General features: G+C 31.3%; 1 protein-coding gene across 1 annotated transcript; it reads right to left on the bottom strand.

Annotated features, from left to right (window-relative positions):
- Positions 1-422: 422 nt before the first annotated feature.
- On the bottom strand, positions 423-26,254 carry LOC149485723 (nitric oxide synthase-like). Its single transcript, XM_089698992.1, has 22 exons — positions 25,817-26,254; positions 11,489-11,625; positions 11,055-11,217; positions 9,587-9,678; positions 8,660-8,801; positions 6,843-6,982; positions 6,398-6,572; positions 5,869-6,050; positions 5,500-5,614; positions 5,000-5,227; positions 4,572-4,676; positions 4,238-4,305; positions 3,793-3,941; positions 2,800-3,029; positions 2,468-2,713; positions 2,228-2,381; positions 1,978-2,147; positions 1,684-1,894; positions 1,513-1,600; positions 1,170-1,437; positions 899-1,090; positions 423-696 (listed from the first exon to the last, which is right to left on the bottom strand). Exons 1-22 carry the CDS (start codon positions 26,144-26,146, stop codon positions 577-579), a joined length of 3,705 nt encoding a protein of 1,234 aa, XP_089555118.1. The 5' UTR covers positions 26,147-26,254; the 3' UTR covers positions 423-576.

Raw genomic sequence — 26,254 nt, 5'->3', positions numbered from 1 at the left:
TTTATTCTTTGCTCCCTGTACCTGTAGTAACTAGAATTCATGATTATAGTAAGTACATTTTTGTATTTTTAATAACTTTCTGGACAAGCGCCAACAATAGAAATTTAAGTATAACATTGTAGTAAAAATAGCACAGAGTTTATGAAAAATTAAATGTAATTGATGAATTTCTAGTTGGCAAGTAAAGGTAATAATTACAAAGCATTGTTATCAGTAGAACATAATTTTATATGGTAAAAAAGTATTACAGCAATTAACAGTCATAAGATTTTTTCTAAGATTTAAGTATATCATTCGGTCGTTTCGTCATTTTTAGTCGGACAGAAGTAGTCGGAGGTTTAGTATTTCGGGCAGTAAATATTATATTTTTAGTAAGGACATTTTTAAATTTATTATCGGAGCTTTTATTACTACCCTTTATATTTCTTATTGTATATTATTAGAAGAAACCTTATACATATTATAACAACTTAATACAAAAGTATATTCTTAAACATTTACGTTTTAAGTTCAAAATTAATGTTCTCATTTTATGTATATACTATCTATAATACTTATAAAGGAAAAGATTCAAATCTATGCCTGAGATTGCACAGATTCTAGCCTAGTTCTTTTTGCAGTTTCTCGAGAGGCTGTGTGTACGATTGAAGTGCGCAACGTGATTCCGAAAATATCTTCATGATATCTGTTTTCCTCCTGCAAAATCATAGTAAAATACATTTATATGAAATTCTATTAATATAAAGTAAAAATAAGGTACACAATAATAAAAATAAAAATAGAACTATTGACCAAACAGGTAAGGTTATGCATACAGGCTTTATTTATTTCGGGATTTGAATTTTGATAACTGCGTGTGAAATGGCCGGATAAATTGTATTTCTTTAATTACACTCACCATCAAGCCCAAAATAAAGTCATCGACCTCTGTGTCTGTCAATTTTCCTTGCTTTTTAATTATTTCTTTCAACTTTTGTTGCACTTCTTCCGCCATCTTACAGTCACCGCACACATAGAAATGTCCACCTTTCTCTAGAAGTGTTTTAGTTATTTCAGGACCTTCATCTTCTAACAGGGCTTGTACATGTTTCTGAAAATAAATTATAATTTGAATATCTTTTTCTTTTAGAATATCTCAAAGGACGATTACAACTGTCTGTTTTATTTACCTTATTGATACATTCTTCTCTAGAATATGCCACCATGGCTTTTGTAATAACTCCATCTTTAACCGCTTCTTCTTTCTCGTCTTTATACAAATCCATTCCTCTGTATCTACATCCAAAGAACAACCACACTGGACCAGCTTTTGAACTGTTATTTTCCATTAAGTGTCTTCTATGATGCCAAAAACCTCTGAAAGGTGCTATACCAGAACCAGGACCAACTAATATAAGTGGAATGGTTATATCAGATGGCATATGGAAATTAGGAGCTCTGCGAAATAACAAAAATGCGTTAATAGTTTGCTTCCGTAATTAAATTTTATTGAAGCGTACAAATGATATTTACCTTCTTATAAATGCGATGACCTCGTCATTTACTTTAAGACTTTGTAAATATGTTGAGCAAACACCGTAATGAGTTGAACCTTCGCCGCCTGCGATCATAATAAGCAAGATATTATTGATTTATAAATCATAAGGAAATTGAGAGGAATATTATACCAACAACAATGCTTACTTTGAGTTTTATATTGAACAACAGCGACAGTGACGTGTATTCTTTGAGGATGAGCCAATGGTGATGAAGATATAGAGTAAAATCTAGGTTGTAAAGGAGGCAATAATGCAACTAAAACTGAAGCCTGAGGTCTACACGATGGTATTTGAGTTAAAACTTCAGCCAAATGAGGGTAGTAATGGTATCTCCAATCGTCAAACTTGTTTGAATCCTGAAAATATAGTTATAAAAATATCAATTCAGTATTAATGTAAACCAGAATACAGTACAAAAGACAAGTTACAAATAACGTACCTCTATAAGCTCTTTTATACATTCAGCGTCATTTTTATCAGTACATGCACTCGCTAAGTACTTCAAAAGCTTCGACGATGGTGGGGTAGTAATGTCTAGGAATCTGGTAAACAATTCTCGTACTGTTACTGACGGTAGCCGTTCATGTTTTTCCCAAGATTTAATAGCCCCTTTAAATTGCAAACAAAATAAATAAAAAGAAACACAGAAATTAAAACTTTCTGTAGTATGCTTTGTTTATGGATTTTACCTGTAGGTGTGAGAGTTTCTTTCATCACTTGCAACTGCACTGGCTTGTCATATACATCTACGTCTTTCAGTCTTGATAACACGATGTCTACAATTTCCTTGCGGTTACAAGCCATAATACCGACATGGTCTCCAGGTTCATATTTAAAATCAGACTGAAATTAGATATTGTGAAAGATTAAGATAATATTATATGAATTGTTTTTTTACGCTTGTTATTTACTTTTATTATGAAACTTACATCAACTTCCATATCAACAAATATTGTTGCTCGGTCTGATGTAAAATCTCCCAAAGGTTTATTTTCTTGCACTCTGCACGTAATATAGTGTTTCTTGTAACTTTCTTCAAGTGCCTTTTTAATTGGTAAGCCCTTTTCAACGTTACTGAATCTGACGGTATCTTTAGTGATTGGAATCACTCCAAATGATTTTTTCGCATCTTTGATTATGTCATTTTCTTCCAAGCAGAATGTTTCACACGCAACCTAAAATGTTGTTTTATCAGTAACAAATCCTTTATAGTTTTATTGATATTTTTTGAGATAAAATGAACATATTATGTGAGACTTACTTGGAATATATTGGATGACCAAGTTCTAAATTGCTGTTCTTGACCATACATTTCATCTCCGCAGTTAACTTCCAAAAGTCTTTCCCCACCTAAGTCCTCTAGTACTCGATCCACAGTTTTACCAAAACAACAGAATTTCGGATACACACTTGAACCCAATGCAAAAACAGCAAAACAGACATTGCTCAAAGGACCAATATTTTCCGCACTTGATGTACCTCCAATGCTACCTGTTTTAGTGAAAAAATTATAATGTTACTCTTAAAAAAATCTAAACTAAGCCCAATTTCTAATATTATAAAAGACTGAGTAGATGGTTTTTTATTCTTTTGGTTAAGGATAACTTATGAAGTGGACGCCTGAATCTTTGGGCTGCAATTATTACAAAATTTCAATTAGTCATAGAGCGCTTATATTTACTTAGCCAATTTGCATTGCACTTAATAGTTTTTACCATACTTAAGTAACATATTTATTAATCGCTTAAAACACTTGAATCTTAAAACTTGATTTCATCATACGAAAATAAAAACAATTCTTCTAAATAATGGAATTCAAATAAATTACTTAAAATGAGCAAAACTCATAAACAATGTTTTTCTTACAGTGAACGTTTTCAGAGGATTGAGTTAATGCTATGACCAAATCCGCTAATGGATTGAGGGTTACTTAAAATCGGATAGAGCAAAACATTGTTTAGAGATTTCACTGAAATTATTATAACATTTTTTTGTTTTAAGCTATTTAGGATAATGCTTTAGAAATTTCACTCAAATTATTATATAACAATTATTAGCTGTCTTGCCAAACGTTGTTCTGCCCCTCTTATCATTTAGTGGTATGAAAAATAGATGTTGGCCGATTCTCAGATCTACCCAATCGGCAGACAAAATTTCATGAGAATCGGTCTAGCCGTTTCGGAAAACTATGCTAACTAACATTGTGACACGAGAATTTTATATAAATAGGGATTTTGTTTAGGGTCCTACTTACTTTTATTTGATTCCAAACGTGTTAATTGCCGTTTGTCTTCGTTGTTGCTCCGACTGGACTCCAATCGCGACAATTGCCTTTTGTATTCGTTACGTGGCGTCATCACACTGTTTGCTCTCATTAATGACTTCGGTGTGGGTGTCTTGTAACTAAAAATCAAATTGTATGTTTTTATCAATGTTTTATTTTGTGCTTGGTGAAGGTTATCTTTGTAGCACATGTCCTTTTTTGTTTTTGGTGATATTTATTCATTTTATATGCATAATTTAAATAATTAGGTACTGATTGATATATATTTTTAAATATTAATAATGATCCAAAAATATGTAGTACACTTCATTGCAATCAATGAAATGTAAAGCACAAATGCCTTGAAACCATCGTTCAATTAAAATGCAAAATAAACTTTTAATAATTCTTTTCTACCCTAAAAATAAAACCTTACCCTGCGCTCTCCACCTGATCATTCTTCTTCTCGTTATACAGCATTTGGAAAAGATGCTCCGCAAACGTCTGCAATGCAACACTAATTAATATTCCGTCAAGTAGTTAACACATCAGTGACAAAAATAACATATGTACCACAATATAAATAATTAATTAACCCGCCGACTAAATACGCCGCTAAGTCACAAACTACGCAGTTTTAACAGTGGATTAATAATATATTCACAGCGTATACTCGAAGTCAAATACGAAGCCGAGCATAGTTAAAACAAATAGTCCCTTATTTTGTCAAATAACGAACGTTCTAGAAATAATATTTGCAATTTACTCACGACGCCATTCGCAGGAGGCTCGCCGTTGCCAAAAGTTGAAGTTACGATGAGGAGGAGTGTTTCGTGCTCTATCGAGAAAATATCGTAGTCTGACATACATTGGACCTGGAGAGAATAGGACAGATAAGATTGTGGCCTTTTGTAGTGGTCCTAAACTTTTGTTAAGTGCCATTTGTTTACTATTTACTATCTGTGATTATTCTTTATTAAGGAATATTGTGCATATTAAAGAGCTATATAAGAACATTTTAAAAATATGCCATTGATTAGCGCTTCAAATTGTTGTTTAAATAATTGGACATTTCTAAAACAAGGCACTGCAAAAGCATTTCCCAAATAAGCAAACATAATTTTCACTTCAACTACTACAGAAGAAACACATTCCGTGAATAGGTTTAATCAAGAGCGCAATATTCTACAAAACTTGCCTGTACGTTGAACGCGTGGCCGAATATGGTCCCTAGTTCCTTGGCATATAGTTCAGATTTGCCTGTCTCGGTCGCGTACAAGATAGTCGCTTTGATGCGTTTAGACAGCGCTTGGCTGAAGAGTTTGGATGTAAACTTGACGGCTCTCGCGATCTGCTTGAAGTGAAACTTGCGCCGCACCTTGTTGCCGTCAGACTTGCTCCACTGGTGGGTCTTCCACGCGGGTTCCTGAAGCCCGTTAAATGTGTACCTACGTGTAACTTTGTTACGCAGTGACGTCACGGATAATATTATGTGTTTATTATCTATGCATCGTCACTGCTGCGTTATGGAGTTTTCATTGCTTTCGATTAGGTGCTAAGTATTTTATTTCATAAATAATAGTTGTGATTATTGCAGAGTTTATTGGTGACGTATCTATTTGTGGAAATATTTGATGGTTTTTGACTTCTAAGAATTTTTACTAAACTATTTTTTAAATTAAATCGCAAATTACTTACTTGATAATCATATGAGGGCCGTACGTAATACAAAGCCATTTCTTGATGAAACACTGCCGTCAGTGATGACGACATTGGAGGGACGATCCATATCCAATCAGACGGACAACCGCCCCTTAAAAAATAAGAAAAATGAATGCGAAAGAATGTAGATTATTTTTATGATGAACGGCAGAGCCTAAAATGTAAATCCGATAAGTTTTTGTTCTTTTATTTATTTTCTGTCTTTATGTGTGCTATTCTGAATTATAGTTTAAAGGTTTACGATGGTGTTTCATTTATTTAAATTACATCTTTATATCAACCTCTGCTCAAATTTTAACGTTTTAGCAATTAAGCAAAATGAATATAACATTATAATAAAAATACCTGCTTCTATTTTCATTATCCAAGTGTTTGATAAACTGTTCCGATGCTGAATGATGATCAACTATAGATGCATTATCTCTATGAAAACTGTGTAGTACAGCGATGTTGACTTCCACTAGAGCTTTATCCTTCCAAAGGGAGACGTACGAACTTGTGTCTAAACCCATTTTCATTGCTACCGACTATAACAAAATAGTGTTTTATCATCATCATCAATTTATTTTGTTATTGATTGCATGATAGTTAACAGAAACAGTGATAATATTATAGCATAACGAATATTAATTTATGTCAAAGCATACTTTACATAAAATTAAGAAAAAACTTTCGTCTCTACCGAAAGTAATAAACATTAACAAGCGTATACCTACTGTCTTTTCGCTAAGTAGATACATTCGGTAAAAGTCTTCATCAATAAAAATAATGCAAGGCCAATCATCACCGACCTACACTAAGCCCAATAAAGAAACAAATAATGTTTAAAACATTCAAACAAAAGTTATGTATTGATTTTCACGCAAATACACACCTCAACAATATTTAATCGATTTGAGTCGCACAAGTTCCGGCAGCCAATTTCCGTGCCCATATACCACCCGTTGAAGGCAGTGGCTGTGAACTCCAGACCACCACAGTCCAACCGCATGTTGGAGACCGCTGGTAGAGCGTACCATTTCAGACCTAGGTCTATGAACCAGTCGTAACTGGAAAGAACAGGTGTGTTTAATGGTCTAGTTCGTTGGACAGGGGAAAGAATGGTTGCTTGGGAAGAAAAATTGTATACAGCAAGTTCGGTAGTATTGAATTTAAATTTAATAATTATTTCAAACTAATTCACTTTACGTTTTGTCTCGTGATAAATAATTATAACAGAGAATAGTATATTCAACACATGAACGTAAAAGGCGAAGCAGAGAGTACAGAAGAAAGGCTAAGATTCTAACAAATATTGTGATTACATAACTTAAACTAACCTGGGATGTTCAATATTAACCTCCATGATGATCTCACGAGGTATCTCAAAGAACTCAGGGTCTCTCCCATCAGCTGACAGCACCAGGGGAAGAACATCCCACGCGGTGCGGGGAGGCTTCCAACCCAGTTGGACACATACCTATATTTAAATAATTTCCATGTAAGTAAACTTTTTTCTTTCAATAGTAGGTACTAGAGAATGTTTGTCTGTGATATTTTTGGAAACTAATTAGTTCAATTTTTAAGGAAGACTATGGAGAGTATTTATTATATTTACAAAATGTAAATATAGGTGCAAGTTTATTGACCTTATTTTGTCCCTCGCCAAAATGCACTTTGATCAAATCTAGAATCATATTTGAAGCAATTTAGCAATATATTTTATTTAATTTTTCAAAATCATAACATCAGAAACTCGGTAAAGTAGACAATGAGAAGTCAAATTTCATAATTAATTAAAACTAAATTACACAAACCAAGAAAAAATAAATATCCTGAATTTATTTTATTAAAAAAATAATAAACTAATTACAGGTATAATACTCATTGATCGAACTTCCAAAAAGCATTAAATCAAGCGGTTCATGGCCTTCGATACAATCTCAGCTGATCTAATTTCCTTTACACAATGGTTAAAGTGTAATTATACTAAGACAATAGCCGGTTTTACCTAATTGACCATCTGAGTACAATACATGGGAAAGTTTTTGAATAAAACATATTTTATCCTTTTGTTAAAAATAAAACATTACGGTATATATTCCGGTAAGTAATTTGAATTATTTAATGGTCCTTTGTTATGTATTAATGTAGAATAATGCATTATTAGTTTATCTTACAAATAAGACAACTGTTTAAACTAATAATGATTTTTTTTTTGTGTGGTGTTTCTCAATGTTAGCCAGAAGGGCTTCTACATTTTAACGCGGACGCGTGGGTGAACTGAAGGTTCACCCTGGTAGCGACATGCGCAAGGGCGTCCCCCCTTGACGGGGATCTCGAACCTCGGCTTGGGCTGTCGCTTGAGTGGAGGAGGCCGGAAGGGCCCTAGTCGTACGGGTAATAATGATATAATACAGGCTTCATTATGTAGACAGGCATTGAATATTAATTTATAGTGATAATCTCGAAATAGATTATTGTCTTGAAATTGAAAACACTGATATTATAAAAACATATAAATTTATTATGTGGTCAATTATAAGTACATATTTGAAATAAATAATTATTAAAATAATACTTCTATTAAATGGTGTTATTATACTATAATAGGTATGCAGTAGATCTACAAATTATAGTAGAGAAATCACAACCGTGAATAAACAATTAATTTAAATGTTGTATCAAAACTACATAACGAGGTTGGTCAGGTGCCGTAACAAAGCACATCAGCTTGCAAACCATTTGACTAAATGCTAGAAGGCCTAATCTTTTAATCGAAGAAAAGCATATTTCGAGATATTATATTTTTTACACGGTGAATAAGAATTTCTATTACTGTTCGACCTTTTTTGTAACTCTGTGGTCGAGTTCAAATCAATTCTAAAATTGTTAAAACCTAGATATCTATTAAGATTAGAAATAATATTTAAACATTTTGAGTAAAAAAACGTAATGCTGTTAGGTCTACTCAATATTTGATCTCAATAATTATAGTAACTAATAACAATAACCTGACTGTTTAAATTACTCAGTACGAAGAATTTCACAACAAGTATTAGTTGCAACATTCCATCCGAAATTGATAATTAACGTTTCCAAAGCCGTTTAAATTAAACTTCCATCTCAATTTCTGCTCTTTTCTTGTATGCTTTACCTCAGTGAATTCGACTCTAGCGGGGTCACCGAGCACGGTGCCGTCCGGCTCGAGGTACCCGGCGTAGGTGATGAGCTGCGGGTTCCATATCCGATAATCGTGTTTGCCGTCCGTGCGCTGCGGGAATATGGTTATCGCTGACCTGAAACGGACTGTGGATTACCTGGTGTATAGGTATTCAATATAAATTGAATTAAACCTTTAATTACTAATATGTTCGTAGTAGCTTCGGGTACCGGCTTCGCCCGCGCTGTGTAAAACTTAGCAATTTATAAAATACAGGTGTATTATATGTAAACCTTTCCTCAAGAACTCTGTCGTCATTTGTGATCTTATTATTCTGATCCTGATGGTTTATCCATATATCGCAATTCATTTTGACAAATAAATGAGAAGAAAAAGTTTAAATTATTTACAGGGTCTACATGTTTATGTAGATCCTGTTAATTGCAAATAACTTAAGTCAATTCTAAAGATCTCAAACTATGTTTGCATGCAAGATTTGTTTTAATTGAATTGTTTTTGATTTAGTATTCAAGATGTGATTTACAACTTTCGTTTGTTTCTCATTATTAAATTAAAGAACCTTCCAAGAATTTTACTATAAATCTGCGAAAGTTATAATATAATTATAGTTTTAAGATTCATCTTTTTCTGTAAACCTTTTTGATTAGGCAATATCGCTAATGAAAAAACTTTGCCTATTAATAAACTACTTTGTATTTATAAGTATTTCTCCTATTTAGAACCTATTAAAGTAAAATATAACATCTACGAGAGTAAATGTATTGCGTTTTCGTGCAAAAACTACGAACAACACATGACATAACTATATTTTACTACCAGTGCCCCGTTTTGATAAATAGCGTGATAATAAATCAGTATGCCCATACAAATGCGTAGGTGAGCCAGAAATAGAGTTATTACCGTATATTTCCTTTATTTGTCGCGTATTTGATATGATTGCAGAGCGCTTCAAACATTCCACTTGCGGTAGTTACTTCTCTACAGTCGAAGATCTGGAAAAAACAGTTAAATGGGGTTTTTGAAATTCTTAATATTAACGTAAAAGTCCCTTAACTCTTAAGGATACATGTATATTGTATAGCTGCTATGATAAAATAGACAAATTCGACTTTAATGGTTTAAAAGTTCAGTGAATGAATGTCGTATATGATGTAGCTGTACCTGTAGCCATAAATCTTCTTAGTAGCAGTCCACACACCACTCAAATGTTGTACACATCGAAATATATTTATATATTATGTTATAAACTAACTTTTGCCTATTTAAACTGAATATAAAGAAGACTGCATTTGTATAATTTATGATTATATCACTTGCACTTCAGAGTAACTTATGTTTCAAACTTTAGGTAACTGTAATGTTCAATACGCACGTCTTAATTGTTAAGAATAGTATTTAGGTGCAATTTAATACCGTCAATGATTTATTATTATCATAATAACTTTTTGTAGATCTACTTTTTTGTACTACATATTATAATGTATTATGGTCTATGTGTGTTTTTATTGACTTTAATTGATGGCCTTTTCAATCATACGCCTTTATTCATCTTCTATCTAAATGCCGAAACATAATATTTTGATAAATTTAACCTTTATATACCTATAACCTATAAATACCTAAAACTTTGTACCTATAACTGTAATTATACAACACAAATGTTGTTTTGTTTCTCGTTATGAAGCTTAGCGATTAGGCTCGTTAAAAGTTTTGGTGGTTACGGTTACAATTTGTAAGTAAGAGCCTTTTTAACTTCTTTATATTGTATAATGAACATGTTTAATAAATCTCACATAATAATAAACCAAACAGGTAGAAAACAAGGTTAGTTATCAATTTCAAACATAAGATTTTAAGTGACATATTTATTGTTATCCATACTAATATTATAAATGCGAAAGTAACTCTGTCTGTCTGTCTGTTACTCAATCACGCCTAAACTACTGAACCAATTTTCATGAAATTTGGCATGGAGATATTTTGATACCCGAGAAAGGACATAGGCTACTTTTTATCCCGGGAAAATGACGCAATCCCGGAAATCCCACGGGAACGGGAACTATGCGGGTTTTTCTTTGACTGCGCAGGCGAAGCCGCGGGCGGAAACCTAGTTACCTATATATCCTATTTGTCCTAGTTTATATTCAAAATAGTATCTGATGGGCTGTAAATATCGAATTAGAATTTTTTCCCTATATTTTTTATGACACTAATAATATAGCTACTAATTAGTAGCATCAAAGAACAAATAGGTAGCGATTTACAGGTACATCTAAAAGCTCAATTTTTACATTTGAAAGAGATGTAATAGAGTTTGAATTAATATTATTTGTTATCATATAAAAGTACCAAAAATATACCAACATACCTGTAATTTCTTCCACTGTATCCTGCCAATGCACCTAGCTGCATTCCTCCACGCTAGCTTCGCTCCGAACACCAGCTCTGGAGTCTTCAGCTGGTAGGTTCCGCTTGCCTGTATCTCCTTATCGACCTCTCGTAATCTTGCCAAGTGGGCGTCTGAATTTTCTCTATGGACAATTTAGAGGTTTCTGAACTATCACAATACATTTTTTTTTCATAGAGAAAGCGATTCATAAGATCCTTTAGTCTTGTATTTTACGGCAAAATTTTTAACACATTTTATGAAAAAATCTTTCCAAAATTCTTTTTATATTCTCTTTATTTATAACATATTTCCCCAAGTATTTCATCATTGCAATTTGCTTTACCATACAAATCAATTCTTAAATACCTAACTATTAATCTATACCTATAATAAAATTACATTTAATTACGAACCTCTTTATAGAAGAGAAGTACTGTCGTATAAACGTCTGTGCATCTTTGAAGACTTCCTCTGGACTCCTTGGAGTGTTCCCTCGACCAGGGATATCCATGATGCTGCTTTGACATACTTTCTCTGAGCATTTTGTGTTCTGTTAACAAGATGTATTAAACAAAATGTTATAGTCTATGAATTAAGTTGAAGACTTTACGTACAGTGATAAAAATGTTTAGATCCTGGGTTCGATCTCAGGTTGAAACTAGAAAAATAATTTATCAGTTCAACCATCAGTTCAACCATCAGTTCAACATCGAATATTATAGTACATATATGAGAAAAATGTAACAAATGTAAATTTAAACAGGTTTGCATAAAACGTTGTAGGTACCTCATACGCAACAAAGGCACATTTTGCGTGTATGCAAAATTAAGGTATTGTTTACGTTAGTAAAAATCTTCCCATAGCATATACGTAATACCTTGAATGAGCGATCTTTTCAGAATTAACTCATTAAGAAATCAATTAATCATTTTAAGATCATAATGACGATATTTCGTGATCATAAACAAAAGCATTATCTCATAATTTCAAAGTTATTTAATTTATATTAATTTGCGATGTGATATAATGATAGCGGTGCGTTTAGAAAATTCAAGAACACTGATTAAAATGTTTCCTAGGTTTAGCTTAGCTTAAAATCCGCTACCGAGGAATGCCTTTGAGCTAGATTATATTATAGGAGATAGAAAGATTTAGTTGCAGCAATTTTCATGCTGTATTAACGAAAATATATTCGCACTAGCTGGATGCTGTGGCTGCACTCGCGAGTGTACATAATATATACTTGTACGTTAGAAAAATGATAATTAACTATAGAACTATAATTTTAAATAGCTATTAATTTAAATGTACACGACATGACATATACATCTTTCTTTATATATATAAAATTCTCGTGTCACAATGTTAGTCTGCATACTCCTCCGAAACGGGTGGACCGATTCTCATGAAATTTTCTGTGCATATCGGGTAAGTCTGAGAATCGGCCAACATCTATTTTTCATATGTACCACGGGCGAAACCGGGGCGGACCGCTAGTATATGCATATTAATATCGAAAACTTGAAGATCAAAACAGATATTCAGATTTTATTAAAACAACTTTTCAGGCCAATAAATTGCACACAGTTCAAGAATACATGATATTGTATTGTCTTACGTTTCAAAATAAATACAGACAAGTCAAGTATCGTTTAAAAGCAACTCAATAGTTACTTACATTAGCTAAGTAAGCAGAAGAGTACAAATTGAACTTAATGTAGAGGTTAAGTTAGAAGTAGGAATCTAATTGAAAGTAAAATACATTGTGGTCAATTTTATTCATTGATTTTCATTTTCCAATTTTACTTGGACGATGATTAGCTGTAATCATCACGTGGTATTTTACTTTGAAAATTTAATTTGATATATTTAATAAGTATTTGCTTAAAAATTGCTTCGGAATGCAATTTAACCCTGTGAGTTTTTTTTTATTTAAATATTCAAATTTAGCCATAAAATGATACAAAATTTCCACAATAAACTAAACTTTTAACTTATCATCCTAGATATTATATCGGTACAAACATTACATCTCTTACGTGTAATTTATATTATACCATAGTACTATATGACAAAGGAATATCTCATTCTCAATGTGCATAGTCATGGTAGATTTCAACAAGTCACAATATCTAACAATATTATATCGCTAATGCATAGTTTTTATCTTCATCTCCTTGTAATAGACATCCTGTGAATTGATATCTTACAAAAAAATCAAACTGAATCATATCACAAGACTTCACGCTTTACAATAATATGCTTTATACTACCTATGCTTGTTAAACGAATACTACTCGAAAAGACATGAACAATAGAACACGGGTTTTACCATAAATTTTGATTTGATTTAAATACCTAACAACCAATTTATTCTTAATCTGGCCAAATGTACGTAAACATTACCTATCAACCAATTTATTTTTAATCTTGCCAAATGCGTATAAAAATTCAGCATTGCTATAATATTATTTTGTTACACTATCAAAGTAATTTCTACGCAATCAGTTTCATATTTAGTTGGCAAAAAGATTCGACACGACATCTCCATAGAATCATAAATAGCGTCTAGTGATAGAATTCCTAATTGATATTTAATATTACGATTCAAAAGTACATCTAAAATTCCAATTGAATGATTCAATGTTTAAGTTTGAGTTTGGCTGGAGATGACGCCTTACTTGATCAATTAAGGACCTCGTCCACATACTTAAGATATCATTTGTAATTTAAAAACCGTAGTTCAATGAACTACATTGTACAAAAGAAAATCACTTGAATTGCACACCAAATTGCTAGTAATAAAAAGCACCTGCCTTTAAACAAATTTATATTATGTATCATTTAATTATTATTCTTAGAAAAGTTTGATTACTCTATCATGCTCGCTAAAATAAATTATTGTGCTTTTATTAAAATGAAAGATATGATTCATTATATTCGAGATAATTATTTCATCACCATTTTGATTGACAAAACGTTTGATTGACGTTTCTATCAGTAGTCATTTCAGTGATGTGCCTAAAGTTCCAAAGTATAAATGATATTTATAAGCAAAAGTTATCCAAAGAACTCAAAATTTAAATTTAAATTAACTTTTATCGTAACAAGGAAAGTGAATGTTAGATAATTACAATGAAGTTCTTTTAAATTATTAGAACATTTTGTTACTAATCACTAACCACGAAGGAAACACAGGTAAAACTATCAAGATAATTTTAAACTAAATATCCTCTAAGAAAGTGTTAATGCTAATATTATAATCCTGATCAACATTAGTCACGTGATCATTGACCTCATAATTGACTCAATCTTACAGTAATTGACTTCATTTCGATTCGCAGTTATCAATTTATTTCATGACTGTTTCTGTCCCTGACCTTAAGCTTAGTACACAAAAGCTTAATAGAATAAACACGAACAAAATAAGAAATACCTACTGTAACACTATAAAGTATAGAATACAACGAAATGAAACAAAAATGCTTTTACACCATGCTTAATTCATATTATGTAAAATAAAAAACATTGCCATATGTAAGTATTACCAAATCAGTGTAAACTCTTCTTAAACCACAGTAAATGAAAGAGAAGAGTCATTTATTGTGTTTCATTTACAAAGTCAAACGTCAACATTTATAAATTGACAACAGGGACGTATCGAACGTATTCTAAAAAAAATAGGATTCAAAGATGTTGTACAATACCTGAACTTTAAATATTTTGTAAAAAACTTATAACTATTATAAATCAAATTACAACTTTAATGCTGACATCATTTTAAAATGTGATTTTTCCTGCACAAAAACTGCACAACTTATAAATTAGTGCAACTGGAATACTGTGCAGTTCTCTCCAGTATTTATGTTAGAATATGTTCAGGAAAATATTGGAAACGATTTGTTTACATTTCAAAGAAGTTCTGTTGTTCTTAAATACACACTCTCGTAGAAAAATGTTGTTATCGTTAAGTTTGGTGCATTATTCAGTAAGTTCGTCCCTGTGCTGAGGTCAGAGCGATCCCTGGAGGCGAGTTGGAGTCAACTGGTCTCAAACGCAATACAAGGTGTTACCAAGAATATTAAGTATGCATTAATGTAAATCGAAGCATTTACATTGTGTTTATTCCTCACTCTTGACTTCATTGAAGACACTTTCTTTTGTACCTGGTATTACAAAAGTTCAAATTAAAGATTAACGAGATATTGATTTTTTATACTAAAACTAAACATAATCTACATGTGTTAGATACTGTTTGATAATTAACCGACTGCACTTTTTTCAAAATAAGATTGAGTGTGTGTGTGTGCCTCCGCCTTTTCGATTTAAATGGTGTCATTTCCAAAACTTACTTGTGATAAACGGAATTATAATAAAGCCAAGTGTCTTAAATTTGCATGATTAAATGAATCTTTCAACACAATAAGAATAAAGACATTTCTGTAGTGTACCAATTTTCTTATTGACCTACAAAAGCCTACTATACTCGTATCTCTGCTATTTTATAGATTTATTCAATCAATTCAATCACATCACATCAATTCTATTTACGGATGTAAATACATCCTTTGCATATTTTTCTTCGCAGTAGAAAATTGCAATTGCTATTCATATTCTATTGATATCAATAACAAAGAGGCAATCTGATGACAATTATTTGAATACGCTTTGAGTACATAATTGTGTAATTACAGTTATAATGTACTAGGAAACGACGATTATCACGCCTCCACGGAAAATCTGCTTTGTGGAGAATCACGTAAGATTGATTTAATTTCGTAAGGTGTTTAGCCAAACGCATATTCGAGAAACAATTGAATTTAGTTCTATGAACTTTTAACTACGTTTAGTGTGATACTTTTAATTAGTTCTAATTTAATTTTTGTAAATAATATTATATGTCTGAAAGATTAAATATTTGGAAGATTTCACTAACGTGACGTATCATGTATCATTCTCTGTTTAAAGTTAATAGGGAGTTACTGAAGTTGAGTGAGTTACTGTATGCAAATGTAATGAGATAATTTTAGGAATATTCTTCATTCAATATATTTTAAGTAACAAACAATGTCTTTGTACAATTATATTCTCAGCATTCTTGTCTAACGTCATGTTAAAAAAAACGTAAATTAAACTAATTTTAACGGGAAAATTGTATGCTCCATAATCGTAGGATTTCCCCTTTACGTAATTAGGAAATTCAAAGTAAAATCTTATAAAGAGATTAATTCATCGATACAATCGTCATATGTGTATAAATAAATAGTTAATGACAAGCAACCGGATCTAACCTCGAAACAGATTATAAAATCGCAGTAGAGACTACTTACAGTAGATATGGTTTATTTTTTATTAAATGATACGTTTTTTTTTTAATAATTTGCAAATGACTTACCTATCATCCCGACTCTAACGGTAGGGAAAAAGCATCTTAATATTTTTAAATTATTTTTCTTTAAAAGTACCTAGGTATATATTGTATTGGATTCAATGAATCAATAGCAATGCTAATTATTACGAGAAAAATATTTTATCTCTAACTATAACGAAAGCCCATAACTATGTTTGTATAAAACATGAATACCAAAATGATAGCAGAATTAGATGCAAATTATTTCAACGCAAACTAAAACAAACATGAAACCGCACTGTGTTAATAAGGCTTTATTTGAGCTCAATTCGGACATGATCGAGTTCAGTGAACGACATGTAGTAACTAGAATATCATTTATCATTCGTTGACTTGTTGGAATGCGTATTGTTATTTTAATCGCTTCTATAGAAGCTGAACGAGGGTCACCTTATTAGAAATACAAAGCTTCTGTTTTTCCGTTGTATACGATTACAATAATTGTATACGATTTGTTTTTCTTAAAACATTTTGACTAATTTTCGCATTGTAATAACGGCCACATTCAAATAGTTTATTATGGAATATAAATATTAAAAATATGGATGTACCTATTTCATTTCATAACACTATTAAAAATGATTAATATTTTTAACCAATTTTAAAGCTGTATTTTACTCCTATAAATGTCATTAATACAAGAAATATTACATAGGTATTAAATATTGTAATAAACAGTTTACACATATTAATATGGTTTATAACTACAAAAGTCAGTATATGTTATACATATAGTAAAATAGAGTTAAGTGTTGTCGATTACACTTGTTACACGTTATTATCAGGCGTCACAGATCAAACAAATCTGGCCAAACATTGCCACAGATAACCATAAAACTGATAACACCATGAATTGGCTATACTTACGGCTTAATAGGAAAACCTTGTTTATTAGAGCGTCATTGGTTCCGTGTATCTATAGATAAAATATGTTCTATGATAGTTTCATGATTAACGTCGACCTTCTCGTTACAACTACTCTCACTTAAATTCCACGAATCTAGTTGAAACATATTTATGGCGACTCATTGTACCTAAATTAATCTATACTTAATATTAAAAAGCTGAAGAGTTTGTTTGAACGCGCTAATCTCAGGAACTACTGGTCCGATTTGAAAAATTATTTCAGTGTTAGATAGCCCATTTATCGAAAAAGGCTATATCATTACCGCGGAGCCTAGCTGCGCTCTAATGATAAAATACCTTATTTATGAAAAATAATGGGGATATAAAAACTTAATAAATATATTATCATACAATTATAATCGTGTTGATTTAATAGCTCCAACTTCTGATGAAGTTTTAAATAATTCAAATGATACAAATGTTAATCTTGTTTTGACATAAACAGCTTGTTATGATGTTCTAATGACCAGTATTTATCACCCAGCTCTGGGACGGAACTTCTGTTTTTTATTGACGTATTAAATAAAGTTTATTGCTTTATTAGGAAAATACTTTAAATACCTAATAATCGTTCGTTGATCCTCTATATTTAAATAATAATCTGGACAATTTTTATATTTTTAAATCTCTTATATCCTTTCCATTATCAATGATTTAAAAGTAATCAATTAATAATTAATAGCAAATATTTTTTTTCAAATCGTAGTATTTTTGATGAATAATCTTTTTTCAGGTAGGGAAATTGGATAGATTGCGTCCGGAATTTTTATATTGCCTTTTAATGGCCGCCTTAAGATATTTATAATTCAAATCGCTACCGTTAAAGAACTTGCTTATGAAATCCGTTTTAGAATATATTGTGGCTTAGGCTTGGCTTATAACTTATATTGAAAATTTATGCATATTATTATACTAGCTTTCCGCCCGCGGCTACGCTTTGTTTAAAACTTAATAAATTATAACATACTATAACCTTCCTTTATCTATTAGAAATCCGGTTAAAATAATTTGCGTAATTTTAAATTTCTAAGCATACATACACATAGACGGCGAAAAGTAACTTTGTTTTATATTATGTAGAGATTAAGTTACGTATATACAATGCTCTTAGCAAAAAATAATATTTTGAGAACTTATTCTCAAAATATTAGAATCTGCTCTCCAAAACTGGGCGTCTTGGATTTAATTCGCAAGCGAGACATAAAAATAAAAGACAGTGAGTAAAAACCACGAACGATGCGGACGATCATGTTGCATGGGGTCTAACTGGGGAATAAAAATTATCCACACGCAACAATGGACGTGGGAAATGAACATTGTGCTTAATATAAGCTTTATTTGTATAACAATAAAGAAACAATTCAAGTGATTATTATTATTTAATGGATTACAATAATTTATGATTTCCACGCATACCTAATTTAAAAGTCTCAAGAAAACAACAACACACGTGAACCATAGATAATAGATGTTTACACTCTATATTTTATTAATGTCTTAATGAAATAAGGATTATGATATAATTATTAATAATGTACTGATAGAATTACCCAAAGCACGGAAAAATAACCAACTATAACCGTCGTGGTCCTGCACTTGAATCAAATTTCCTGGTAGTCATTGTGTCATCCGCAAAAAAAGCGTCGCAAATTCGATCAAGATTGATACTGAATACCAAATGCGCCCGCGATCCAGGGTTTTCCCGTGTCCGGTTCCCAAAGATTGGTCATGCAACGTTGACGGCATCAAATCGATTTATCTCTCGATCGATTAGTTATATCATAACGGTATTGTTGCTAGGGGCAACAGGTAGTGGAGCGATTTCTTGTGCGTCAAATGAGACAATAGTTGGCGATTGAAAGATTGCTTATTATTTGAGAATGACATGCATTTGTAATGTTATCTAGAATATTAATCAATATTTGCTTAATTTAACGGATCTTAAAGTTTATTTATGTATAATATTAGTCTTGCCATACCTATCTCATAGTTTTTTTGACCCACAAGTTTCAAGATACTTCTATTGTAAAATTAGATCTTTTGTGCACTTTGATTAAAATCTTGGTCCTTCAAGCAAAAATGTAACTATACCTAAATAGGTATTATTCATAATTCAGTTCACATGGAAACGTTTTATTTCACAATAGTCCTTCAGCCTTGCGCAATATATAGGTATCAAATATTCCACATGGTTAGAGCATACTAATGATTGTTTTGGGAATCAGGCTCATTATAATAAAAGGAGCGACCGTTAATAAGTAAATTAATAAGTGGCCTTTGTTACAAAATTAACACTGCTCATGGACCAATTCTCACGAATAAAGGTCTTCGGAAAAGTCATTGTGTAGTCATGTTACCTAATATATTAGGGCGTATTAGTTTGATGTATTAGGTGCTAATAAACGAATTGAGATGAGTGATAATAGTGGTTACTCATATTTACCTGATTATTTAGCCTATAGCCTATAATTTACAAACTCTAGTAACTCTTATGAATCGATTTATAAATATGGGCTGTGACATGTGGATGTTAAACATAGATATAGACATTTAAATATGATATAATTGGTATTACGTTACAAATGAATTTAATATTTTATTGTCTGTACAAACAGAAATGTAATGAGAATCGTGATTGTATATAAAGATCAGCATAATGTTTATAAAATTTCCCCTATTTTTGGACAACCAGGACGAAAATTGGAGTATAGGATAGTACTATCTAAATTTCTCAAAATGTTATAACCTGTATCAGTATAAATGGCTGTTGATGACGAATAAAAAATTTACAACCATCGATTATGTTGCATGGGGTCTAAATATTATTTCATATTAATTCAGCTATTCTAGTATAGAGCTCTCTCTATATCCACGATTTTCTACGTAATGTTGGTCATAAAAGGAAACCTGTCTCACTACGTACACTGTATTTATCTAAGATTAAAATATTAATTTCTGTTTTCCATTAACTACAGTGATGTCATTAAATAATTAATGGACTTCGGTTCAATAACTTCAACGTGTATTTTTTTAACTTGGAAATTATATGTTTTTGGTTATATAACACAAGTAGTAATTATAAGAATATATGGACTTTTATTATGATTTATTTCATACAAAAGACGCCGTTCGCCTCGACTCTCTCCAAGTTCCCGAAATAAAGAAAGAAAGAAATATCACAAGTCTTTTGCAAAGAGTAAGTTAAGTAACTTTTAAATCAAATCTTTCCTCTTCATAATATTATTAGATAAAAAAAATGTAGTTCCATCAAATATAATCTTGGTAGATCAATTTTCAAGCCTTTATATTACGTTTAACTTTCTCAACACCGACCTTTAAAGCAAATTTGTCAGTCAACCAGCATGTTGAAAGATAACATCAGTCATTATCTATGAATGGACAAACAGACAGCTAATAGTAATAGGGAAGGTTGTATAACTGGTTGACCACAATAGAAATCGAAATAATACGTCATGTGTTAACGAATTGTTTAATCGAATGCGTTTCCTTATTAAGTTTATTCATAACGTCGATCTGTTTCAAAAATCACATAATAACTGTTTTTTTTAATATTTCATTATGATTATAGTGAGATATCACATTTATCCAAAGTAAGGAATGATACCCAAAAATATTAATGGATTAGTGGAAGAACCTTGAAAGAACGTTTTTGTTCAGAACTGTCAGATGTGTGAAAAATAATTTCATGTAGTGAATTTGGGACACTAAAATCTTCCCCTATGCACATGCAGAATATTTTAAATTACTTGATAGGAATTGGCAGCTTTCCGACAGGAGTTATTACCAAGAAATATAGGTATGTATAATATTACAGGTCAATGATTTTGATGCCATAAATATCTTTTCTGAAGTCATTGTAACTGCAAGACTGCAAGTGTATCGTATAATATGCCTGAATAAGAAAAAAAATAAGTTTTTCTTCAACGCATAGGTACCTACTTTGCTGTTAAAATCAAATCAGAGAGGAAAATAGCAACGTCTTCATCTTATAAATAACTTAGTTCTTGAAGATTTTGCGAGATAGTATTTTGTTTGTTGTTATTTTGTATTCGCTTTTGTTAAAACTGTCATATTCACAATTCACGGATGGCTCACGAAATGGCTTGAAATAAATAAGACTTTTTTAATGATGAACAATTGAACAGTCGCGTTCGTTATAAAACGATAATTCATTTTGAATTGTCAGACTATTTGGCCCAATACACTTGTAGAAATTACAATGTAATGTGTAGTGCAATCAATAATATGTTAAAATAACTTATACAGGTTATAAAATGTACAATATTGGCCTTATCCCCCGTCTAGGAGGCCCGTGTCCCAGCAGTGGGAACATATTGGGCTGATGATGATGATACACTACCTGATTACAACTATGGTGTACCCAGTCAACGAATATTTCAATGGGTTTAAGTTTCAGTTGACTAGATTAACAGACAATAAGAGGAAATTGTCATCTATCAGCGTATATCCGCTAATCAAGAACCGTTGCAACTAAGCCTGTTACCTTGGAAACTGTACCTATTTTTATTTTTATATTATGTCTACTTACAGATTATGCACATATATAATCTGTATAATATAGTGTGTGTCTTGACGTCACAGAACGAATTAATTCTCGTAAATACAAGTAATATTTTTATAGCTTGCATTCATTTCACTTAGTATTTTTGCTAAAAGGGTACTTGAACATTTTATATAAAGATACTGTAGATACTATACGTGTAGATAATGTTTATCCCAAAGTATTATCACTACATAGTATAAAACAAAGTCGCTTTCTCTGTCCCTATGTCCCTTTGTATGCTTAAATCTTTAAAACTACGCAACGGATTTTGATGCGGTTTTTTTTTAATAGATAGAGTGACTCAAGAGGAAGGTTTAAGTATATAATTTATTAGGTTTTAGACAAAGCGGGCGAAGCCGCGAGCGGTAAACTAGTTATATTATAAATTCCAGTTATTTTCAAGTATTGGTTGAATGATAACTATAATTAAACCATTTATAACATCCCACTTATTTCCATATTTACGATTTTAAGCTTCACTGAATATAACTATTATCCTTTTAAAAATAAAAACCATACTAACATTTATTATTAAAATGTTATATTGATGCTATGATTTCCACATAGAAAAGGAATTTTTCGAAGAATTGCCTTAACTAGTACACAGTAATTAAAATTACTCATATATTTGACACCTTGTAACCCAAAAACAAAAAGCAGTGTTTGAATGTGTGAAAATTATCATATTTCACGATCATACCAGAATTCAGTGTAACCGTCGCTTAAGTAGTTTCCCAGTAAGTGGGTATAATAAGACGTAATTTGCACTTTAGTTCGCAACTTGTTCTCAAATTATACTCAAATTACATCCATCGTCTACGCTTGGTCTAAGATTCCTCTTAATTGTTAGTCGATATTTTCATTATTTGGTTTTGTTTTAATAAAATTGATATCAAAATCATATTTATAATTTAACTGACCTTTGTTTTTTTAACATCATGTTCATCAAGAACATGATTTTTTTACCATTTTTTTTTCTTTATTATTTCATCATAAGTAATTTATCCTTCTTAATTTATTCCACCTTCAAGATTGTCTCAGCATCAGTGGGCGATTCTCACCAACACAAACATTTTGTTCTGCGCACGACGATTGTGTACTTGGAATCACTTGCAACAAAAATAGACATCACAAGAGTTCAATTACCGTTCAGAATAACCCACTATTTGAATACACATTTAATTTCATATTTACACGCATTATGCCTGCTTATTTATATTTTTCACAGTCCATGGACGTTAGTTAAATAAGCAGATTACTGTTCTGGTCTCAGATAAACAAACAACAGACTGTTTGTAATGTAGGTACTATTAATATGGAAGCGATAGATCAATGCATATGGATCATGTATTTTACGAACACGCATGCTTTATACACCTATCGTCATATTTAGTAAGCAGTTAGTGACGTCATCAATAAAATATTTAATAAGATAATATTTTGAAAAGAGTGATTTTTGTGGTTTTGTAGTAATATTATTAAGCATTCATAATTCCATTCTATCCTTAACTAGCTGTGCCTCACGGTTTTACCCGCATTACTCCGCTCTTGTTGGTCTTAGCATGATGATATATACATAGCCTATCCCTATAGCCTTAAATCAGACCAGTAGTTCCTCAGATTAGCGCGTTCAAACAAAGAAATTCTTCAGCCTGATAATAATATAATATTCACACTTTTACAAGAACGTCTGCAATTGAACTGTAATATAATTATGTTTTATATTTCCTGTAAATAAATCAGGTCAAGAAAGAAGAATTCCATCATAATTTCAATTGTAGATTGCACTTTCTTCCAAGTTTATTGACATAACAAAGCAATGGTGTAAGGATTTTTTCTGAGAAGTGGAAAAACTTTCAGTGAATGAAAAATGCTTAAGATTCAATTTAAATACCAATGCAGATGTTTATATTATTTTTTATACTATCCCCATGAAAGTTTCCGCAAAAAAACAAACAAAAGTTTATATACAAACTTTTACACAATAGGATAATGATTAATTACCATCGAATGTCCATTCACATATTGGGTTATACAGCAAGAAAGATTATTAAAAAGGTACACACAACTAACAGTGTCTGTTTGCCAAAACAGGAACCTTAAATTCATTAAATAATATTATGTTATAAATAGCATCTATGGTGGAAATAATAAAAACGTATGAAGAAAACGTAAGTATCTATTAAAATTTAAATGATATAGAGATATTTGTAGCACACTCTTAATGGACATACGGTTCAGCTCAACCTTTAATGTAATTATGAACAATATGACGTCAGTTCATTGAATAAAATGCTGTACTCCATTCTTATAAATAGACAACAATCCCTTCTTAAATATATCATACCATTTTTTAGATGTGACTAAACATTTTTGGGAAATCATAAAAAGTTCATGTGTCCGGTCTTTATTTATCATAAAAAATAGGTTATACATAACCTATTGTTGTACCACGACATGATCGTGAGTGAATCAATGGCGATTTTTAACCGACTTCAAAAAAAGGAGGAGGTTATCAATTCGGCCGGTATGTTTTTTTTTTTATGTGTGTACACCGATTACTCCGTGGTTTCTGAACCGATTTACGTGATTCTTTTTTTGTTCGATGCGGGATGGTGTCGAATTGGTCCCATAAAAATTTTATTCGGATAGGCCCAGTAGTTTTTATTTTATGAGCATTTTTGTCTGTATTTGTAAATGTTGCAAGTGCAAGTTTGAAGTCGGTTGTTTTTAACGCAGTTATTGACTTGTAATTATGATAATTTATATCAATGGAGTAGTCGTATTATGTAATCGTTAAAAGAAAAACTCTTGAGATTTGACCTATTCTTGTATACGTACGAATTTTGTTGATTGTTTTTTCTCAACCTTATAGAATTTGATCATGAAAATGCTTATTAGAGATCTTTGCTTAAATAATACGAAGTTTATAAAGAAGTTTAAAGTGTATTCTATATAATTTAATACTTTAATTAATCTTATTTTAATTAGGGCAAGAAAATGCTAAAAATATGTAAATTGAATAGTAACATGAACCTTCTTCAAACAGCATAATTTCCTTTTATCTTCAATATAATGAACCAAACGCGATTCCAGATCATTAAAACTTTAAACATTCTCGTACTTACTTCTTGTTAGAACGAATCATTGTTTTGCATAATAATGCAATGTAAATTGTAAATATTGGAGTAGTAAGCATTTAGCATCTATTCATTAATTGCGATTGTTTATGTGTAATCAACGCATTTATACATTTTATTAATACCTCCATTTTTATCATAGAAGAATTTATTGAATCTGATTTTTTAAACAAATAAGGAGATTCTCAATAATTAGATTGTATTCCTTTTTGGGTTTTATTACATCAGAACTTTTGACTGTTTGAACCAATTTTGATTATTCTTTTTTAAGTTATGTTTATTCGTAGTCATGTTGGAACTGTGATTAGTAAAGATTATTTAAAAAAATATAAGAGTTACTTTCATGCCTTTGTAAAGTAATTACGAGTCTTACATTATAATTACTGGTATACAAGAAAATCTTCACGCTTTTTAGATTGCACCGTATGCATTGTAGATATTTTTAGATGAAGTTTCAGTGTGTAAATAACATAACCTAACCTAACTTCATATTTTAAAAAACAGTGCTTCAATTTAAGATATAAATTTTAACACAAGATCTCAAGATTTTGGACAAGATAAGACTTATCGTAAATAAATAAAAATATTTAGATCTCTACCGTTACGCTCGACTCTACGTTAGATTGAGTGTTGTGTGATAAGAAATTCTTAAAACTATCCACGCGATTTATAGTTTTATAGATAATTTTAATGACTTACAAAGTGCGTAACATCATCGATGTGCGAATGTAACGTATCCGTGTTCTCTTCAGCAAACATATGATTCTTCAGCCGTAACGGCTGTGGAACTTTCAAACGTAAGTTCGGTTTCACTGATTTCTTCTCGTTCTCACTATCAACATCCACTTTCTCACTAAAAGGACACCCGTGGTATCCATTCATATGTTCGGCTTTAGGTACACCTCTATCAACTATATCACTGTCTTTCATTTTATCTAAATTATTTTCCATCGTAGCTACTTCCTTATTCATCCCGTTCAAGTCCCTGGAATCTGTATCTTTTGCGCAACAGTTAAATATTTTTGACATTTGAGCACTGAAAGCGATCACTGAAATAATGCTAACCCGTGCACCGTACTGAGTTGAATATCGAGTGCAGCATAATATATATGTATACGGTAGTAAGACTCACAGCGA

The sequence above is a fragment of the Colias philodice genome, chromosome 9 (genome assembly GCF_061535455.1).
Source record: "Colias philodice isolate Cphi_HAF_F1 chromosome 9, ilColPhil1 Martin Lab GWU primary, whole genome shotgun sequence".
Classification (NCBI taxonomy): domain Eukaryota; kingdom Metazoa; phylum Arthropoda; class Insecta; order Lepidoptera; family Pieridae; genus Colias; species Colias philodice.
This window is presented reverse-complemented; position numbering and strand designations above follow the sequence as displayed.